The sequence below is a fragment of the Anser brachyrhynchus genome (genome assembly GCF_964034855.1).
Source record: "Anser brachyrhynchus genome assembly, chromosome: 15".
In the NCBI taxonomy this organism is placed as follows: Eukaryota; Metazoa; Chordata; class Aves; order Anseriformes; family Anatidae; genus Anser; species Anser brachyrhynchus.
In genome coordinates, this window is record NC_137733.1 from 4,415,929 (window position 1) to 4,437,079 (window position 21,151).

Genomic DNA, 21,151 nt, shown 5'->3' on the forward strand with positions numbered 1-21,151 from the left:
TTGTTAATCTTTCATGTCTTACTAAATAGGAGTCACCTAATCGCAGCTTTACTTTTTTCTCAGCAGCTGAGGTCAAGCCCTTAGAGGAAAGGGTAAGATCCACTGTGTGACTGTGCTACCGAAGCATGTTCTTTGTGTGTCCTGGGGCCTCAGGGTCTCTGCAGTAATCAGGCCTCTTTCATGAGGGCAGTACTCAGATGAGGGAAGACCCGAGCATCCTGGGATGCTCTGCTTATTTCTTATTTTAAAGCATAAATGCTCTATAGCAGGGCTTCTCTGCTGAATGTAGTAGGGCAGGGAACTTCAGCTTCTGTCCAAGTCTATGCAACCAGGCATATGTAGTTTAGGTATTAGGCAGAACTTTGTTTAACAATGGAGCCAGTTAATTGTGAAAGCTGTATAATGGTCGCCTGAGCATAGCTGGTCAGTGTTTTTAGATCATGGAATCATTTAGACTGGAAAAGACCTCTAAGATCGTCTGGTCCAACCTTTAACCCAGCTCTGCCAAGTACACGCTTAAGCCAGGTCACTAAGCGCTACATCTGTATGTTGTTGTTGAAGACCTCCACGGATGGTGACTCAACTACTTCTCTGGGCAGCCTGTTCCAATACTTTACAACCCTTTCAGTCAGTAATTTTTTTCTAAACCTCCCCTGGCGCAACTTAAGGCTGTTTCCTCTCATCTCTTAGTACGTGGGAGAAGAGACTGATCCATGATAGCTTCTGTTAAGGTGATGAGGTCTCCCCTGAGCCTCCTTTTCTCGGGGCTAAACAACCCCACATCCCTCAGCTGCTCCTCATAAGACTTGTTCCCCAGACCCTTCACCAGCTTTGTGGCCCTTCGGACATGCTCTGGCACCTCGATGTCCTTGTAGTGAGGGGCCCAAAAAGTGAGCACAGTACTTGAGGTATGGCCTCACCAGAGCTGAGTGCAGAGGGACAATCGCTTCCCTAGCCCTGCTGGCTGCACTATTCCTGATACAAGCCAGGATGCCGCTGGCCTTTGTGGCCACCTGAGCACGCTGCTGGCTCCTGTTCAGTCAGCTATTGACCGAATACCCTAGGTCCCTTTCCATCAGTTCTCCCCTCAGCCTTTAGCACTGCGTGGGTTTGCTGTGCCCCAGGCGCAGAACGCAGTGCTTACACGGCCGAAGCCAACGGGCGCTGGATTACGCAGGAACTGTTAGGTACAGCGGTATGGAAGGTGTCTTTTCATCTGTTTGTGCGGAGCTGTGACCACGGTGGGGTTACAACTGGCTGCGGGGTTCGTGACGAGCGGCGTGAGGGTTGGGGAAGTGACTGCGCGGTGAGGGCTGCGTTGCGGGGTTAGCCTCACGGCTGCTAGGGACTGCCTGCTGCCAGCCCGCCGGCACCGGTCGCTCGGGGATTAAACCCCAAAGCCCTGAAGCCGCCCGCTGACGGCAGGAACCCGCCCGCTACCGGCGCGGGGCGCTCTCGGGCCCTTCCGCGCCTCCTCGGCTCCGCTTCGGGAGCGCCCGGGGGCGGGCGGCTCTCCCCGTTGTCACGGTAACGCGGAGCCGCGCAGCGAGCGCTGCCTTCCGCGGCGGGGCGGCCCGGGAGACGGCGGCGGGAGCGCGCTGCGGCTCGGCTCGGCTCGGCTCGGCCCGGGCCCGGGCCCGGCCTGCTCCGGACGGGTGCGTGCGCGCGCGGGGCGGCGGAGACCCGGGGGCGGGTGCGGGAGCGGGTGCGGGGCGGGCCTGCGCGGGGCCTGCTCGGGGCGGGGGGGCGCGGCCGCGGGGGCCCGGCCGAGCTGGGGGCCGCGGGCGGCCGGATCGCGCCGCGGGCGGCTTCGCGGGGGCGGCCCGGCGGGTAAAATTAGCGATTTTAAGCGTTTTAAAGTGAAAGCTCACGTTTCCGGCAGGCAGGGAGCCTTTGAAGAAGCGACGCTTTTTACAAAGGTAACCAAAGCTTGTCAGGGAAATATTGCGGTGGTGCGTGCTGGAAAATAGCTGTATGAGCGCCCTTGGTGTCAGGTTTTCTGGTAAGCCTGTGACTGGACACTGTTCCAAAAGAACAGCAAACCTAACCTTTGTCAGCCTCCCGGCGTCTCTAAATATGCGCACAACATGTCCATACAGAGCATGTAAGTAACTTTTTAAGAATTGTCACCGAAACCAGAATAGCGTAATTACATTCAAATTAAATTTGAGTTGCATATCTGAATGCAGGCGGTTGTCTTTTGCAATGCGTCTGTGCGTGCTGGCTCCCTGCTGGGATCTGTAGCAGTAGGAATCTTGAGTCTACTTCCCTGAAGTCCTGAAACTCCAAACAAATCAAAGCTAATTGGCTTGTAATATATTTTAATACTATGTCAACTTGTAAGTAATGAATTGTGAGGGTTTTTTTTGTTTGTTTGTTTGTTTTTTTCTGGAGGAAAATCACTCCATACCAAAGGCTGATCTTCCCCTCTTTGTACAACTGTTCTGAGACCTGGTGAAATCTTGGTGGATGCCTGAGTTGGTAGGTACAGACAGATACAGCTCCTCTGCCCGTGCTCTGAGACAGCCAGTTATCAATCTGCTTTAGTCCAGAAACCACATTACTGTGTTGGTGTCGTATGACCTGTGAGCTACTAAACCTCGAAACACAACTTCCCGAAGGTCTTGGTATCCCAAGCACAGAGCCGTGTTAGCACAGGTGTACGGTGTCTGGACTAGAGCTGGCTTGTGTCTGGCCGGTTAAGAACAGGGGCAGGGAATGACCTTGAATCTCTTTACTTTTCTCTGTATGTGGACGTTAACATAATACGAACTTTTATGAAGCACCTGTGGATTGTTTGGAAGGTGTTTATCTTCTCCTATTAAAGAGATCACCTATCTGGACTTGATCAAGTTCTATACCGACCTTCAAAGTGCTGAACTTTGTCAGAAATTCTTCTCTTTTTAACCTTGAAACAAATAGGACGTGCTGTGCCAGAATCATTTGTAGAAAGCGGTCCTCGCGTTTCTTCCTTGAGAAGACTTCTTTGAGGAGGCAACTGTCAGTGTAAATGCGTGAGCCTGAAGCAGCAGTAAACATGGGGATAATGAATTCCCACGATTACAGCAAGCATAATGAATGTTGGTTTTGTGAGTTCTTTATGCAGCTGTGTAATCCACTTACAGACTATTTATTTACATAGAGCAATCTACTCCACCGTTTGCATAGCTATTGAGATGGCAAAAAGTATATTAGGGATTGTCAGTGATGACAGTATCACCGAATCTGGTTTTAGTAAGTGCTAGTCTGCTCTCTTAAAGGTGTGCACTTAATTCCAAACGGGATAGTTAGCTGTACAGCTATCCTAGTTGGATTGAGTGGACACTCACGTATGTAGTAAAGCAGACAATGTGGCTTGATGCACACATTATGAATTGTCAAGGGACCATAAGCTCGACAAACTTGTTTTCTTCCCTCTCTGGGGGAGACTGAATAATCGAATAAGAAGTATTTGCGATTACAGATGCAATGAACAGGAAACTGAAAAGGGTGGTCCTTAAAGGAATTACAGATGTACGATTTCGTGTAATAAAATCTATTTCCTACCAGATGTTTTTTATTTAGGCATCTCAAATTTTTATTTGAAGTGAATTTCTCAATTAACTCAACTTTTGAGCCAGTATAATGCTTATTTAAATGTAGACCAACTTTTTCCGTTAAAGTACAATGAAGCAGATGTAGCAGGAATGGAAGTGTTAGAATGAGTACAGTATTTCATAACAGATGTGGAGATTTAATGAAATTATCAAAAATGTGAAATAAAGATGAAAAACAGTCCAATATGTATTTGAATTATTTTTTTTGGCGGGGAGGAGGGCAATAAAGCCAGATCCATGTGCTGTTACACATACATGGAGGTTGAGGGAGGTGATTGTCCCTGTCTGCTCTGCCCTTTTGAGGCCCCACTTGGGGTCCTGCGTCCAGGTCTTGAGCCCCCAGCACAAGAAGGATGTGGGGCTGTTAGAGTGAGTCCAGAGGAGGAAGGCCATGAAGATGATCAAGGGGCTGGAGCACCTCTCCTATGGAGAAAGGCTGAGAGAGCTGGGGCTGTTCAGCCTCGAGAAGAAAAGGCTCTGGGAAGACCTCACTGCAGCTTTTCAGTACTTAAAGGGGGCTTATAAAAAAGCTGGACAGCAACTTTTTACTTGGTCAGATAATGATAGGAGAAGGAGGAATGGTTTTAAACTGAAAGAGGGACAATTTAGGTTAGCTATTAGGAGGAAATTCTTCACTCAGAGGGTGGTGAGGCACTGGAGGAGGTTGCCCAGAGCAGCTGTGGATGCCCCATCCATCCCTGGAGGTGTTCATGGCCAGGCTGGATGAGGCCCTGAGCAACCTGATCTAGTGGGTGGCATCCCTGCCCGTGGCAGGGGGCTGAAACTGGGTGGTCTTTAAGGCCCTTTCCAACCCGAGCCATTCTATGATTGTGAATGAGTGTGAACATAAGGGTGAATGGATCTTGCTGAAAGATCAAACTCCACATCACGAGGCTGACTGCGCTTGTTTCTGTTTCAGCGTGTGGCACTTCATGTTCTTAATCTGAGCGGCAAGGTACAAACCTACCTGTCTATTTTGAAATGTTGCCTACCTTTCTAACCTATCTAATCGAAGGTGCTGAATCTAATTTTTCTTTTCTGGGGGAAGACAGCCCTCTTAAAACAAAATATTTATTTTAAACATTGATGGAATATTTGAAGTAAAGAGACTAAAACAAGAATTTCTATTGAATGAGTGTCTGATTGGTGACCTAGGCAAATCTAACTGCTGTATGTGCATGTTCCTACAGATTAATAGCTCATGGTTGAGCTGTCCATAAGAAAAATCTTCTCCAGAAAGGGAATCGCCTAAACCTTTACCAGGAATTTTATATTTTTCAGGTTTTGACATTGTTTGTTAATAAATGAGGTGCTTAAGAGGTGGTTATCTCAGCTGTTCTTTGTTGTTTTGTTTTGTTTTGTTTTTAAACCAAGCCAATGAGATCATACAACACAAATCCCAAAGACAATCTGCCTGCATAAACTTTTAAAGGCTTCATGTCTTGCTCCATTTCTGAGAAAGAACTCTGAAAAGAGCATTGCTTTCGGGTTCTTTTCCTTGAAAAATCATCATTTTAGTATTTTCATTCAGATACAGACAGGTTTTGTGGGTCTTGAATGAGTTAAACTAATCTGTCCAGTAATTTCAACAGTACAAGCTCTAAAATGGTGACAACTGTTAAAGTTTACTTTGAAAAAAAGCTCAGGTATGAGACTTCACAACTTGAGATCACTCTGTACATTGACATCTTCAGATATGAAGTACTAGAAATACCTTTTTGGTAAACTCAGAGTTATTTCAGAGCCCTCTGAAATAAAGCAGTACAAGCCACTGAGAGACCAGGTGCTAGTCTATGCACTCTGGGGATCTATGGACTACAAGGCCCAGCGCTCCTCAGCATTTTTTAACAATACCGCTTTAACCTTTTCCGTGTTCTATATAGAGCACGTTAAGAAGGTGATGTGGTAGCTTCTTTTATTAACAACTTTTAGCATTCTGTTACCTGTTACAAACGCTTATTTTCCTCGTGCAGGTTTGCAGTCTGTGACAGCTCCTGGTGCTATGGCCGTGTACGTGGATCATCGAATAGATGCTCCTGAGTCAGTTGCCTCCCCATCTCATATAACGTGGCACTCGATCCATCCGCTCTTGGCAGTTGCTTCCATCAGCACAGCATCTGGGGGCTGTGTGGATATCTATCTGGAACAGGTGAGTAATCAGCAACTTTGCTTTTGGGCTTAATATCGTTCTGCTGTTTTGAAACTTCACTTTTGTATCGTATTTGCATGTTTACTTATATGCTCCTTGAATCCCTGTCCCTACATTTTAATTATTGTCCATGCTTCATGCTATTTAGAAAATGTCAGATTCATCAGCTACTGATTACGTGTTTTATAAAAAGCTCTTCATAAATTAAATTGATCTTTTCATTGAAATTTAATTTTTATAGACTTAAGTCTCATTTGTGATAGTTACCATCTTTTTTTTTTTGATGCTCATAATTAAGAGAATTTCACGCTTAAAAATAAAATGGTCATATGCTTTTTTTTAAAAAAAAAGAACTTTAAGTGAATGAAATGTACTAAGAAATATGAATAAAAAAAATCCTTCTTCCGTCTTGAGCCTGAACTGATTTGCTAGACCCAACTTGTTCCATCTGAGTAGGTTGTTTAGTAGACAGATATTTGCTCTGCCTGCTCTGATAAGCTTTACACAAGAGGCTTGTGTAGCACTTCAGTGGGCATCATTTCCAGGGGAAAAAAGTATCTGTGCTGTTTAGGGAAATGGTAGTATAACCTATCTAGCAGCAGATGTACTGGAAACATTTAACTCTGTTAATAAGTGCATAAAAATGCACTTAAAATTATTCACTTAAATGCATAATTTTCAAAGAGCATTATTAAAAATTGTCATCCAAATTTTACAAACAGAAAAATAAATACATGAGGAGATTAAATGATTTGCCTGAAATAATACAGCAAACTATGCACAAAGGAAAGCCTACCTTTAAAAGAACTGTTTAATTAGATTATTCTGTGTTCTTAATTAAGTCCTTTATTCTTTTTAAAAGTTTTGTTGTGTTTTTTTTTTTTTTACCTTGAAATGCGATTGAAGCCTTCTTATCATTCACACAGGAATAAGAGTTTGATATTCATTGAGAGCTCTTCATGCATGCTGGGGGGAGGAATAGCTTTGAAAAGCAGAGTGAGGCAATCACTTAATACCACTGTGTTTTCACAGGCTATTTTCAAATGGGTGTACTGCATGTCGTAGCACATTTTTATGCACACGAAATATCCATAAATACTTTGTGTAGCCACTTCATATGTCTTACCAGATGTTCTGTTACATATCAGTCCTTTATCACAGGAAAAGATCTTGTTGACTGGGAAGCAAATCTGAAAGTTTAGCTGCATATTTGTACTGAGCCTGTACTTTATTTCCATTTGCAGGGAGAACATGTGTCTGATGCACATGTTGAGAGAAGCTTTCAGGTCACATCACTTTCCTGGCACCCTTCCAGGCCGATTCTTGCAGCAGGCTGGGAGACCGGAGAAGTTACGATACTTAACAAACAAGACAAGGAGCACCATGCTGTACCACCAACTCATAACACCAAAATTACAGTCCTAAACTGGAGTACAAATGGTACCCACCTTGTGTCTGGTGATAGGGTAAGCAGTTGAAGTATCAAATGTGCATTTGATGTGGAACAGTGTTGCAAGCCCTGTGATAGAAAAAGATTATCGAATGGATTACTAGGGGAAGGAATAGTTGCAGGGGTAGGTGGATAAATTTCTTTGCTTCAGATACAAATTAAAATTGATGGGGAATGAACCCCAATTTTAGTGTTTTAACTTTTTTGCAGATCTTTCAATTCACCTTTAAATAAGTGTCTCTAACCTCACTATGTCCTGGGTAGTACGTTAGGGTATAAGGCTGTTTGATGGATTGAATATTTGAGGTATATGCAATTTGAATTATTTGTATCAGTATATGCAGGAATTTTGTGTCACTCAAGCATAAAACCCAGATGTCAAGAATCCAAGAAGTCCAGATACAACTTAATCTGGACTTAGTGAGTGCACTCACCTGCAAGAATTGTACAAATCTTTTGCATTAATGAAGTCTGTTTCGTTATAGCAATACCCTAAAAATGAGTTGAACTTATTGTATGGAAAATGTTTTAGAAATGCTTGAAATGTCAGTCTTTATTTCTTGATAATCTGGTTACCCTTTATATGGTGAAATGAGAACGAAGCAGTGGAATACCTAATATTCAAGATTAAGTACTCATGGTTTTGCCAGTTCTTGAATCAGCAAATGGAAAAGTGCTTTTTAAATATTCTTTCTGATAAGCTTGAGCTTCTCAAAGAATTTTTATTTTTTATTTTTAGAATTTTTATCTGAGTCAGAGGAAAATGCAATTTTAAATCACTATTGGTAAAATCCTGTTGCACTTGCAGAAATTGAAAACTAAGAGTTACAATTGCATTTATGCTCTGAAATAGAAAGGAGACAATGTTGCCCAGACAAAAGATAACGAATAGTGTAACCGAGGCTTTATACAGAGATAACGTTAATGTAACTGCACTTTACATTAACCCTACATTTATGAACAGACTTTTTCGAATTGATTTTTGGTGTAAGATCCCAGTAAGTCTTCCCAAAACAGATGTAGCCAATCTTATAAGCAAGTTTAATTAAAAATGTTATAAGCTCATCCTAAGTGCTACTCTGAGTACTTATCAAACTAGAGTAAGCAGTGGTTTCAAGTAAGTGTCTTAGGAGGACAAAGCAAGACCTGCATGTATTGACATGAATGTTCTTCAGTTTTGTCTAGGTTAAATAGCTGTCACTGGAACACCCAACCTCAATGGACAGAACAGCATGACGTTTGAACTCAGTAAAGTTCAGTACAGCAAAAACTAGCTTTCAGCCTCTAATGGAATTCAATAAACACAGCTGAGCACAGTTCAAGGTTCTCTGTGGTATCCCTGGCCAATGAAATGTGGGTCCTTAAAACCCTGCAGCTGTTTAGCAGCCAGCTTGAGCTAATCAGCTTTGTGAAGAGCCAAGGCTTGTTAGGCTGGGTGCACAGCTGTTTCTGCATCCTGGGGCTAGTGCCAAGATTGTTTCTGCTAAAAACTGTATTGTGTGGGCCAGCTTATCCTGTTGCATGCTCACTGTCATCCTACTTGGTGCATGTTATACTCAGTGTGTGGTATGTGCACCGTACGTACGCTTTGTTTCCTATATCCTTCCCAATAGTCTTTAAATATAGTTTTAAAATCCTTCTTGTGAAGGATGGCAGTATGGTGGTATAGATGATATCTTAATTCTGAAAAGAAGGTAGAACTTTCATTCTTGAAGGGGAAAAAAGATAGAAGCGTTACCTTGGAAGACCTCAGCTGCATCTTGTGTGGGTTCTAGTTAGGTCTGTAAAGTTAAAGTGCTTACAGTGCACTACTGCTACTAGTATTCCACTTGTAGAAGGGCATACATCTTTTAAAAACAAAGAAAAATAGAGCAAATTATAATACCGTTTCTATTGTTGTCTGTCTTAATGAAACAAGATGATATTGAGCTTTGTATTGCAACCTGTTAGTTTTCCAGGTAATATGCAGGGGGCCTCCAACTGCTGTTTGCTTGCCTAAGTACTAACAGAATAACAAAAATAAATAATAATCTTTAAATTCCAGCTGTGAAGCTGTGGCATAAGTCAGCCTGTTGGGATTGTTGATTGATACGTCATGCTCAAGTCTTTTTGTGCGTCTGCCTTCTCCATTCTTTTTGGTCAGTGGGCTTTGAGGTTGATGTGCTTTCTGAGCAGGCACTGCAAAATGCTTGCTGTCTCCAAAACCTGTGCCAGGCTCCAAGGCTTGCACGGTGCTGGTACTTTGGTGTGTGCTTGTGTTTTTGCTTGCAGGAAAAATCACCAATTGGGACTATGTGATAGTAGTTAGTTTTTATCTATGCTGCAAATACGTATTTTTTAGAAACTATGAGTATTTGATTAGAAAAAACAAAGTGAATATGTATTCCTAATTTTTATGTAAAATTGATAGCCAATTAAAGCTTAAGAATATAACCTCTCATAATATACAGGAACAATCTTGAGATTTGTCTGTAAGACTGAAGTTTTGTTTGGGATGAGGTAAGCATGTAAATGTTGGGCAAATGGAGTTAAGGAAAGGGACAATTAGGGTAAGTGTCGGAAAAAAAAATTGAGACTATGTAATACTTTCCTTGAGAAGTGCTACAGGCATTGTTGTTCAAGGTATTTTTAAAATTAGGCCAAAAGAAAGGGCACAATTATTTTCCAGAGCTAACTTGTATTGACTACTGTTGAATTTATTAGCCAACTAGTATTCATTCCTTCATTATCTATGATTCTTCTAAGTTTTCTCTTTTTTAAAAAAAAAAAAAAAACAAAACAATGAATTCTCATTGTACTCAGGTGCCTGCTCTGTGAAAGAAAAGAAAAGCTCCCTGCTTATCTTAAGCATTACTGTCCTGTGGCTCAATACTTTTTCCTTTAGCAACCAGACTATTCGCAAAAAAAAGCGTAAAGGGAGCTACCTAAGAAAATACCTGCATATGCAGAGGAACATTGTTTTGCAGGGCTATTTTACTAGGAATGGATGTTATCAACAAGTATTTTTAGATAACTTGATTTTAAATAAGCAAATGTTGTAATTTTAAAAATCATTTGTATTCATTGTTGCTTAGGTTTAAAATGGAGTAATTATATGCGTCCTTTAAATTAAAAGAAAGGTATTGCTCCATCACTAAAATATTCTGAATTGATCACTTAATGTGCACTGAGTAGTAAAGAATCTGGATTCTCATCTACGTGCAAGGTATAATGAATTAACTGTTGTCTTTTTTCCAGCATGGTGTCTTGGTTCTATGGAGAATGGACCAAAGAGGTCGAGTGCAAGGTCCTCCCATGCTGAAACACGAGTATGGAAAACGTCTGTCTCACTGTGTCTTTCGACCACCACCTCCTGGCGAGTAAGCATTGTGCCTCTGTCAGAGCACTGGTAGACTCGGTCCTTCTCTTGTTCCACAGAAAGAAAAACCTGCTTATAGACAATGAAAAAATAATAATAAAAATAGAAAATCATCCTCCTAATTGTCCTCTGGTTCCCAGTTCTCCTCTCCCTCTAGTTGCTATGGAGGCCATGTGTTCTGTACGCAGCAACAAATCTTCGTTTTGTCAATACCTTTTTCTTTGTTGCTGCTGATTCTTTCTTTAGTCCTAAGTGGCAATGTTGCTGACTGTGAAAAGCAGAAAGCACGCTGAAAACAATTATCCATGAAATTATTGGCAAGAACAATTGAGCTCTTAAATATTACATCTTTTCTCTCCAATCAAGAAATTAGAATCAGTTCTAGTATAAAACAGAAAAATAAACAACACCCACCACCAACAAAACACACCACAAAACAATAACCCCCCAAAAAAGAATTTTCTTTGTCTGGACCATTTCTTTGTCTCTCTGTGAAAAAGTAATAGTGCTTATAGGGAGGAAAAAAAGGTGAAGCAATACAAGTGAATACTATTATTAAAATTTTGTTTATTTGGGGGCTTGTTGGTTTCCAACCAGTGTATGGAACATCTTCTCTCTTTACAATGTGTCTTATGAATTATTAATTCAAGTTCTTTAGGATGGAAAGTACTCTGTTATGTAAGGAATTGGAAATGAAACATCTCTGATTGTTTCCAGGGATTTTGTACAGCTGGCAAAAGCAGCTGTGAGTGGCGATGAGAAAGCCTTAGATATGTTTAACTGGAGAAAAGGTGGAACAGGAGCACCACTGAAAATGGGACTCCAGGAAGGATTGTCCTTCTTTGTCACATTGATGGATGGTAAGAGCAAAACACTTTTCCAGACTGATGAAAATTTGTCTACTTAATGCTTCAAAACTGTTCAGTGCAAGATAATCCTGTTTTCATATATACAACGGGATAGGGTATTCATAGATGTTGAAGAATATTTGGTAAGAAGAAATTAATAAAATGCCGAAAATGTTAATGTCTTCAGGGTGAGTCCTCTCTAAAAAGAACACTATGTGTTGGATTAGTCAGGTTCCCAAAGGAGTGAGTGTAAGAAAAGTGTAACACTCAAATGCAAGTAAAATGATAAGCTGTCAGCATTTTATACAAAAATGAGAAATGCCTTTAATATGTGGTGTTTTTTTTTTTTCTAGAAATGGTCAAATGCTACTAAAACATACATTTTAAAAATAATGTTTGTTTGTTTGTGTTTACTTTTTTCTCCCTGTGCTTTGGTACGATGCTTCTGTATAAGGATGGCAAAATGTCTTTACCTGTTGGTGGTTTTTTTAGGTTTCTTCCTAATATTCTTTCTTCCTCTGCCATGTCTCTTCCTCCTGCTTTTATTCTTCTGGGTGCTAGTTTGTTACCAGCTAATTTTCTTCCTACCCCGTTGTTCTCATGATGCCTTTCCCTAACCTGTTAACTCTTTGGACAAGAGCCAGAATGTGAAACAGGCACTGTAATGAGTATTTTTCTGGTAGGTGATTTGAGTACGTAATCCTCTCCATTCAAGTGCTAACTACGCCAAAAATCTATCTAAGTTATGCTAGTTCCACAGATCAATTACAGCATGATTCAATGTTTATATTCATTATGACAGTAAAATGTCATAAATGACATAATTAACAGCAGTATGATCGTAGGAGTGACGTTGTCTAGCTGTGTATTTTTCTTGCAGAGCAGTGAGCTGTACCTTAATTTGATTTGTGGGGTGTAAACCTCTTCAGTAGATAGGAACTATTCAAATAAAAATGGGATACAGGACTCTTGTTAGACAGATGTCAAAAGTGGAAATCTTTGCATAGCTCTGTGGCTGTTACCAGGTGCTTTGAAAGGGAGCATGTATTGGTACACATCTCCTTCTAGAGACAGACTCAGTGTCCTGAAAGTGGGTGTCCTCAACATTTTCTTGGTTTCTCAGGTCTTCTGTTTATTTTTCTTCTTTATTTTTCTTCTTTATTTTTCTTCTTTATTTTTCTTCTTTATTTTTCTTCTTTATTTTTCTTCTTTATTTTTCTTCTTTATTTTTCTTCTTTATTTTTCTTCTTTATTTTTCTTCTTTATTTTTCTTCTTTATTTTTCTTCTTTATTTTTCTTCTTTATTTTTCTTCTTTATTTTTCTTCTTTATTTTTCTTCTTTATTTTTCTTCTTTATTTTTCTTCTTTATTTTTCTTCTTTATTTTTCTTCTTTATTTTTCTTCTTTATTTTTCTTCTTTATTTTTCTTCTTTATTTTTCTTCTTTATTTTTCTTCTTTATTTTTCTGTCAGATGATACTGGTGGTTTCTTTTGAGCTTTCTTACTGCAGAAGATGATAATGCATAAGTATTTTGGACCTAGTTCTTGTTTTAGGCAGAGATCGGTCATAACTTCAAAATCAGTTAACATTTTCATAGGGTTTAAATGTGATCTCTAAAATAATTATTACCGTTGTGGTTTTCACCACAAACTTATTAAATAAAAATGAATTAAAATTATTGCCTTCAAATTGTTTTTAATGTTTTAAACATTGCTATTGTATATTTTTAAATCTCAGAAGAGACTTGACTAAGGACAATAGAGCATCTTTTAAAATAAACAATAGAGCTTGTCAAAAAATATCAAATATATCCCGAGTTTTGAGTACTAGTCTAGATACATTGTTGCTTCCAAAATTCTAATCTCTGTATTTACTAAAAAGAAAAAAAAAAAAAAAAAAAAGGAAAAAAGGAAGGATGCGTGTGTGAAATTCAGGTAATATGTTACATGAGGTGCTTATCTGAAAAAAGGATTCAATGAAACAGGATAAAGCATAAAATGAAACAGTATGGGATCAGGTGGGAGAGGAGTTTGAAAATAGATTTTTTTTTTTAATGCAGGTAATATAGTTGATATATAGAGGGTGATAATGTGTTTGCAAGAGGTTTGTAAATTAAAACATTCTTTTTATTAAAGGAACCTCATATTACCTCTTAGGTACAATAATGTGGTGTAGGTCCTTAGTGATCACTCTTACACATTTGTTTTCTATTTCAGCTTTTTTTTTTTTAATATATATATTTCTTAGAGCTTTTTAATTTGCACCAATTTGAAATGCCACATTTAAATAATACCATGAATTGCCAAGAAGTTGTGTTACGTGCATTGGATCTGTTAAATTTTGGTGACCTCATTTGTTTGGTGATTTCAGTAATATAATTTGCAAACTACTAATTATAGGATTTCTCACTGCATAGGCCTACATAAGACTTATGCAGTATTGCAGTTTAACCGGGTGATACACGTTACGTTGTTAGTGTTCTTAGACACAATCTTATTTGCTTTTTTATTATGTCTCTAGTATACGTAATTTCTTGTAAAATTCATGTAGAAGAGCTGCATTTAGTGCGTGTGTGTGTAAGGTGGGGTGTTCCTAAACAATGAAGAACTTTATATCCATGAGCTTCTTCAATCTAAACTTCCGTGTAAATTGTACTAATTCTTAGCTGTACTTCTTTCACAAGTTATTAATGGTGAGCCTTCACATACCTGCATATCTATGCAGAAAGTGTACTTTTAGCTTCAAAATATTTCAATGATGCTATTTAAATGAATTGCATCTGGATTTTCTAGTTGAGTAAAAGAGAATAATTTTTATCTGTTGCTCTCGTTAGTTATCGTAATTGAGACAAACCAGGAGGCGAGAATTGTGGTTATTTTACTCTTAGCACTTAAGGAATATTATATTAAAGCAGAAAATAACAAAAATGATTTTTGTGGCTACAAGTGCTGTTACCTAAGAGCTGTGTAACTTGTTTATGTATACTATAGGTTCTGTGCATTATGTGAATGAGAAAGGAAAGACGAGCCGTGTATTGTCAGCAGACAGTCTGGTACAAAAGCTTCTGTTCATGGAGAAAGGAGATGTGTTAGTTGTCATAACAGAAAACCTGCTGTTGTCCTTGCATAAAATTACTCTTGAGGGAGAAGCAGAGGAGCTCATGAAGGTAAGAGTCAGACTGCAAGTTAAAGTTGCAATGTTGAATCTTTTTTTAGAATTTTTGATGATTATTTCCTTTAGTCACAAATGAACCAGCTTTTTTGTTTTTCATATATTACCTTGATGAGCAAATATACACTCATATAAAAGTGAAATAGTAGTTACTGAATAGTTACTGAACTTGGAAAGATGGTTTTCATCTTGCTTTTGTGTTTTTTTTTTTCTTATTTTCTTCCATTTTGACCCTCTATTAATCTCTTTGCTCCTTACTTACCTTGTCTTAGTGAATTAGAGAAGAATTAGATTTTATAAGTATCAACTTTTATCTCTAATTCCAGTACAATCAAATATTAGTTAAAATGTTTTGTGGACAGCTACATTCATAAACAACATCCAATCCATGATTTGCCCATTACTTCTCTCAACTATCATCCTTATCACAAATTCCTCATGCCCCATGTTGGGTGCCAAAAAGGACTGTGGTGGTTTTACTCAGGTGGGCAGCTGAGCTCCACCACAACCACTCTCTCTCTTCCCCTTCTCTAAGGGAAAGGAAAAATATGATGAAAAGGGCTCAAAGGTTGAGATGCGGACGGGGAGATCACTCATAGAATGGCTTGGGTTGGAAGGGACCTCAAAGACCATCTAGTTCCAACCCTCTTGCCATAGGAAGGGATGCCACCACTAGATCAGGTTGGCCAAGGCCCCATCCAGCCTGGTCTTGAACACCTCCAGGAATGGGGCAGCCACAGCTGCTCTGGGCAACCTCTTCCAGTGCCTCACCACCCTCTGAGTGAAGAATTTCCTCCTAACATCTAACCTAAATTGCCCCTCTTTCAGTTTAAAACCATTTCCACTTGTCCTGTCGCTATCTGCATGAGCAAAGAGTCGCTCTCCATCTTTTTTGTAAGTCCCCTTTAGGTACTGAAAGGTTGCAGTGAGGTCTCCCTGGAGCCTTCTCTTCTTCAGGCTGAACAGCCCCAGCTCTCGGCCTTTCTCCATAGGAGAGGTGCTCCAGCCCCTTGAACATCTTCATGGCCCTGTTCTGGACCCACTCTAATAGATCAACATCCTTGCTGTGTTGGGGGCTCCAGACCTGGACGTAGTGCTCACAAGGGCAGAGTAGAGGGGCACCTTTACCTACTCATGCTCCTCTTTTGATGCAGCCTAGGACACAGTTCTCCTTCTGGGCTGCAGTTGCGCACTGCTGGCTCATGTTGAGGTTTTCGTCCACCAGAACCCCCAAGTCCTTCTCTGCAGGGCTGCTCTCAGTGAGTTCTTCTCCCAGTCTGCACTCATGTCTGGGATGGCCCCCACCCAGGTGCAGCACCTTGCACTTGGACTTGTTGAACCTCATTAGGTTCACATGGGCCCAGTTCTCAAGCTTGTCCAGTTCCCTTTGATGCCATCCCTTCCTTCTGGTGTATCAACTGCGCCACTCAGTGTACTTAGTGTCATCTGCAAACTTGCTGAGGGTGCACTCGATCCCACTGTCTATGTTGTTGATAAAGATATTAAACAGTACTGGTCCCAGAACAGACCCCTGAGTTACACCACTTGTCATTGACATCCAACTGGGCACAGGGCCATTAACCATCACTCCCTGGGTGTGGCCTTCAAGCCAACTCCTTATCCACTGAATGACCCACCCATCAAATCCATCTCTCTCCAATTTGGAGACCAGGGTGTCATGTGGGACAGTGTCAAAGGCCGTGCAGAAGTCCAGGTAGATGGTAGTTAATGATGGTAGATGGTAGGTAATGGTAGGTGGTTGTTAATATCCTCAGTTTTAGCATCACCATTTGCGCAGAGTTGTCTTCTATTTTAAATTAGAAGGAGCAGTACCCTCCTCCTCTCAGTGATGTTGTCTATGTTGTCTTTGTCTGCAAACCTGAAAGATAATTTTGTTCTTAGATTGTAAAAGTGTTCATTGCAGCTGCAAAAAGTCTAGGAAGGTTTAAAACAGAAACCCTTATGTCACAGAATCACAAATAATAATGTGGTCACCCAAAAATCATTGTATGGGGAAGAAAAATAAACTGACCTTATCCAGGACATATAGCCAACTTGGCTCAACATGTAAATAAAATACTGTTGAAGAATAGCGCCTTTGGGGGGTGAGGGAGAACCTTCATTTTTTTTCTGATCGTGTTGATCTAAGATCAGAAAAGAATGAGCACTTGTATGTTAATCTTTTTATTAATCATTACTTATTTTTGACTAAATTAAGATCTGGTATTTCACGTTTTAAAAGAATGCTTACCAGGTTCTAAGAGGAGATCCAGTACAAGAAGAAACACTGTTCCTTACCTACTTACCTGTCTACAAAACTTCTTTTACTGAATTTATATACATCGTATATTTGATATGTTTAATGGTGATCCGTGAGGGGAACTCCTTGATCTTTCTGAACTATCTGACAGATCTCGTTTTACATTTTAACCTTGTGGACGTACTAAGCAATTCAGATGCTTAGTGTCTTTCAGTGTGTTGATCCTACATTTCGTGTATTTATTTTTGGTTAACAGGTTAAGTTGAGTGGGAAGATTGCTCATTCTGCAGACATCATTTTAATAGACCATAGCCTTATTGTTACAGCAATAGGTGAGACAGTAGTCAGGTAAGAATCCTGTTTTAAATCTGTTTTTGCTGCCCATGAGAACTGCCAACTAAACAGTTTATTATCTGCAGTGCACTAAAGTTTTTTCTGAAGTGGTATTGTCTTTTTTTTTTAACTGGTAATGTGTATAAACAAAACAAAAAGACTTCAAAAATGTCTCATTTTCTTTCACAAAATACAAATAATTAACTGAAAAACCTGCTTCCTTGAGAAATGAAACTACTTGTCTTTATTTTCCTTTCTCAAGGTAGTTTTATTTTATCAGCCAGTACTACCCAGACTTTTTCTTTTCTGAATGCCTTTTTGTATTTCTTTTTGAAAATATATATATTTTTTTTCATGAAAAAGCCATTTCACTGTTCTTTCTATCTTTATCTTCTGATTCTTATGACAGTCGTAGCAACAGGAAAAAAGTGCTTGCTTTTCAGGATTTCTCTATTGCTCCAATATAATGCAAGTATTCTGGTTATTTCTGTCTCTAATTCTTTAAACTAAATACATCACTTTGCCATGTTGCTGTTATAATGTTTTGTAGTTTTTTTTTGTTTTGTTTTGCATCTTTTTAAAGTACTATGTATTTTTTCCCTGTCTTTCCTATGATTTACTCTACGTATTTTATCAAAATTTGAGGAGACAAAGGAGACTATTCCATTAACATCAGTATTTCACTTGTTCGAGTCTCCCTACTCTCGGACAAACTATCTGCTACTGTCAGACAAAATAATCTGGTAATCTTGTGAGAATGTTATAAAGACCAAATGTTGAGCAGGAAGATATTTGACAATGTTTAGTTCTAGAAAGTACATCTGGAATCCAAAGGGCTACTGCTTGAGATGGAATATTCTTAAAACTAATGAGCTGAGCTGGGTGGAAGAAGGTAGCAGCAATGCCTCACTTACTTTCTTTTCTTCTTAAGACTGGATTTACTTTCTTTTTTTCTTAAGACTGGATTTGCTTCTGACTCCTTCACAGAATATTACAAAATATCCCGTGGACTAAAAAGACAAAGGAAAAGAAAGGAGATTAAGAAATTCACATTCCAGAGGCAGCTGCTAGCAATTTCATTTTAGGAATTAAATGATTGGGGCATTATGGAATCATAGAATCAGGAAGTTGCAAATTAATGCCATGTACAGCATCCTATTGACTGTTTAGCAAGACACCTGGAAGGAAAAGCATTGTTAACTCTTGTTTTGTGTGCCTTAGGTTCTGGGATTTGGACCGAGGTGAGAATTATGTGCTATCCCTAGATGTGCAATTTGGATTTGAGGCAGGAGAGTGTATTAACTGTATTTCCTACTGCAGTGCCAAAGGTGAGAAATAATATGACAGCTCTGTTTACTGGATCCTAAACCTTGTCAAATTGTTATTCTTCAGTGCCCTTTAGTCGTTTTAGTATAATTTTCTTGTTACTGGGTGTTTCAGTAATAGCACGTTAGGTAGAAGTGTTTTAATCTAGCTCAGGAGTGCCCTTTCGAAGGAACAATGAGATCATTTGTACTCAGCACACTTTGTCTCCTATTGTGAAGTTGTCTCCAAGCACACCATCTGGATTCCCTTTGATAGCAAACTAGTAGATGTATTCCTGGAGTATATATAATGCACTCCAACATGTTATGGGCAGGCTACAAGCATACATTAGAGCTGGTGAAAAGCAGAACTCACTAAACATGTATAGTGTGGACATCAAGTCCTTACAATTGGTTTCTCTACAGAGCTCCTAACTGTTGCCTTGTTTGCTAATGTAGGCACAGCTAGGGTCTACTAGAATGGTTTTTAATGGTGACTTGCCTATCTATACTACAAAAGCAGATATTTGATTAATAAACGGTTAAAATGAAATCATTGTCTGATATATTTAAAAGATAACTTCATCTTATGGCTTAGAAAATGGGCATTGGTTTTCAAATGAAACTTATATCCTTTTTCCAGAAAGGTTCTCCAGTACAGGGCCAGAATGCTGGTGTGCAGAAAGGCAAAGAAATGAACTGTTCTAGAACAAGGCTTCTCAATACCTCAGAACCAGAGTGGGGCTTCCTACTGCTTTGTATAATGTTTGTGTTTCTCTGAAGCTTGGTAAGGTATGAAATGTCTAAAATGCCTGTGAATGGCAGGTCTCCTAGCAGCTGGTACTAACAAAGGGAGAATAGCTATGTGGAGGAAGGCATCAGGATCCAGTCAGAGCATCCAGGCTTTGGAGAACAAGGAGAAGTGGAAGCTCCAAGCACCTACAGAACTTGAAGGAAATATCACTCAGATTAAGGTAACACAGGAAAGAGTCTTGTGTTTTATTAGGACTTCACAAACCTTACTTGAATATATCTTGTCTGTGGAATAGATGACTATGATTGCTATCCTACAGACACGTGCCAGCAAGAAACCAGTGTTCTAAAGGAGGACAACCTCTGAATAAAGCAACTTTCAAAACTGAAATAGGCAGAAGTGTTACCTCTTTGTAGCTATTGTGTTACAGACAGGGTTGAAATGCTCAGCAGGATTATGAGCTGAAATGTAAATAGATCGTAGAATCATAGAATATCCCGAGTTGGATGGGACCCATAAGGATCATCAAGTCCAACTACTGGCTCCATACAGGATGACTACCTAAAAATTAAACTATATGTCTGAGAGTGTTGTTCGAGCTCATCTTGAACTCTGTCAGGCTTGGTGCCATGACCGCTTCCTGGAGAGTCTGTTCCAGTGCCCAACCACCCCTTCAGTGAAGAACCTCTTCCTAATATCCAAAATTTACATAAATTTATTAAAATAGCAAGAAAGAAAATAGAAAAGAAAGAAATATCAAATAGAATATATATATATATATATATAGAATAGAAAGAAAAACCAAATATCTGGTGCCTTTCAAGAGAATCTTTTCACATAAGACTGGGAAGTACTTTAAAAGCAATGGCATTTGCTTGCGCTAGGTAGGATGTGTAGTGAGGGACTGTATCAGTCCTACTTACAAAATTAACACATAGGTAATATTTAGGTCAAGATCCCAAGCTAATATGCTTCAGTAACAAAAGGCCCAGGAGATGGGAAATGGTGTGTACCATTAATATATCATGTGTCTGCTAATAATTAGAGGGGGGGGGAAGAGACATAGGTTTTTGTCAGCTTGACCATTTAAGCATTTTCTAAGTAACAGGATATAGAGTGCCGCCCAGAAGTAGCACCTTCTTCGCAACATTTGTTAGCATAAACAAAAGCATTGCCAAAGAATTATCAACAGTCCCTGCATTTTATCTCATAATCAAGTAATCTTTAATTATGAAAACTATATATTTTTTTTTGTAATCCTTGCATTCTATTTTTTTTTTCAAAATTGTTAGGTGTAGAATCTTTTGATAATTCTTATAAAAGAGTTTTGCTGTGTTACCATGAAAAACTCAAAACAGAAAGCCATATACTATGGTGAGGTCAAAGGACAGCAATAACTTCTTTTTCCACTCCTTGGAAATCTAATATTTTTTCAACCTGATATAGTGGCTTCTAAAGAGAGGAGGTTAGAAATGCAATCTAACTTGTCTGTTGTGCAGCATAATATTCTAGTTAACAGTAACTAAATATAAACAAACCATGCAAATTAGCTTTATTTTTCATATCGTGCTCTTGAATAAATGAAATAACTTCCAAATACAACTATTTAAATCAATATTGTTGGAAAGACAGTCACAGAAATATCAATGTCTACACCAGTGAATAAAAAAATCTTTGAAAATCAGGAAATTAATATGAAACTTCAAATAACTTCGAAGGAATCAGAGACCTTTGAGACTTGGCACTAGATTTTATAGAGCGTATCTGCCGCTGTACAACAGCAGAGTTGGTCTTGAAAGGGATTTTCTGTAGTTATTAGAAACTTCAGAATTAATTTAGCCCATGGTAGTATGTCTGCATCAATGGTCTCTGGTAGGTTTAAAAAAAAGAAAAGCCAACAGAACAGCCATCTAGCAGCAAAGGAACA

General features: G+C 39.3%; 1 protein-coding gene across 9 annotated transcripts in view; it reads left to right on the forward strand.

The window, feature by feature from the left end:
• Window positions 1-1,164: 1,164 nt before the first annotated feature.
• Window positions 1,165-21,151, forward strand: part of IFT140 (intraflagellar transport 140) — a 77,633-nt gene continuing 57,646 nt past the window's right edge. Inside the window, exons 1-10 of one of the 9 annotated variants that reach the window (XM_080557005.1) lie at window positions 1,277-1,527; window positions 2,395-2,481; window positions 5,570-5,745; window positions 6,990-7,211; window positions 10,433-10,554; window positions 11,271-11,413; window positions 14,393-14,568; window positions 17,090-17,181; window positions 18,388-18,494; window positions 19,296-19,444. In XM_080557005.1, coding sequence (XP_080413131.1) covers window positions 5,599-5,745; window positions 6,990-7,211; window positions 10,433-10,554; window positions 11,271-11,413; window positions 14,393-14,568; window positions 17,090-17,181; window positions 18,388-18,494; window positions 19,296-19,444 — 1,158 coding nt within the window. In that variant the 5' untranslated portion in view covers window positions 1,277-1,527; window positions 2,395-2,481; window positions 5,570-5,598. Of the gene's footprint in view, window positions 1,188-1,276; window positions 1,656-1,796; window positions 1,920-1,945; window positions 2,105-2,132; window positions 2,482-5,569; window positions 5,746-6,989; window positions 7,212-8,609; window positions 8,773-10,432; window positions 10,555-11,270; window positions 11,414-14,392; window positions 14,569-17,089; window positions 17,182-18,387; window positions 18,495-19,295; window positions 19,445-21,151 lie in introns of those variants that run through there. The other 8 variants (XM_080557004.1, XM_080557003.1, XM_080557007.1 and 5 more) reach the window with 8 other exon arrangements.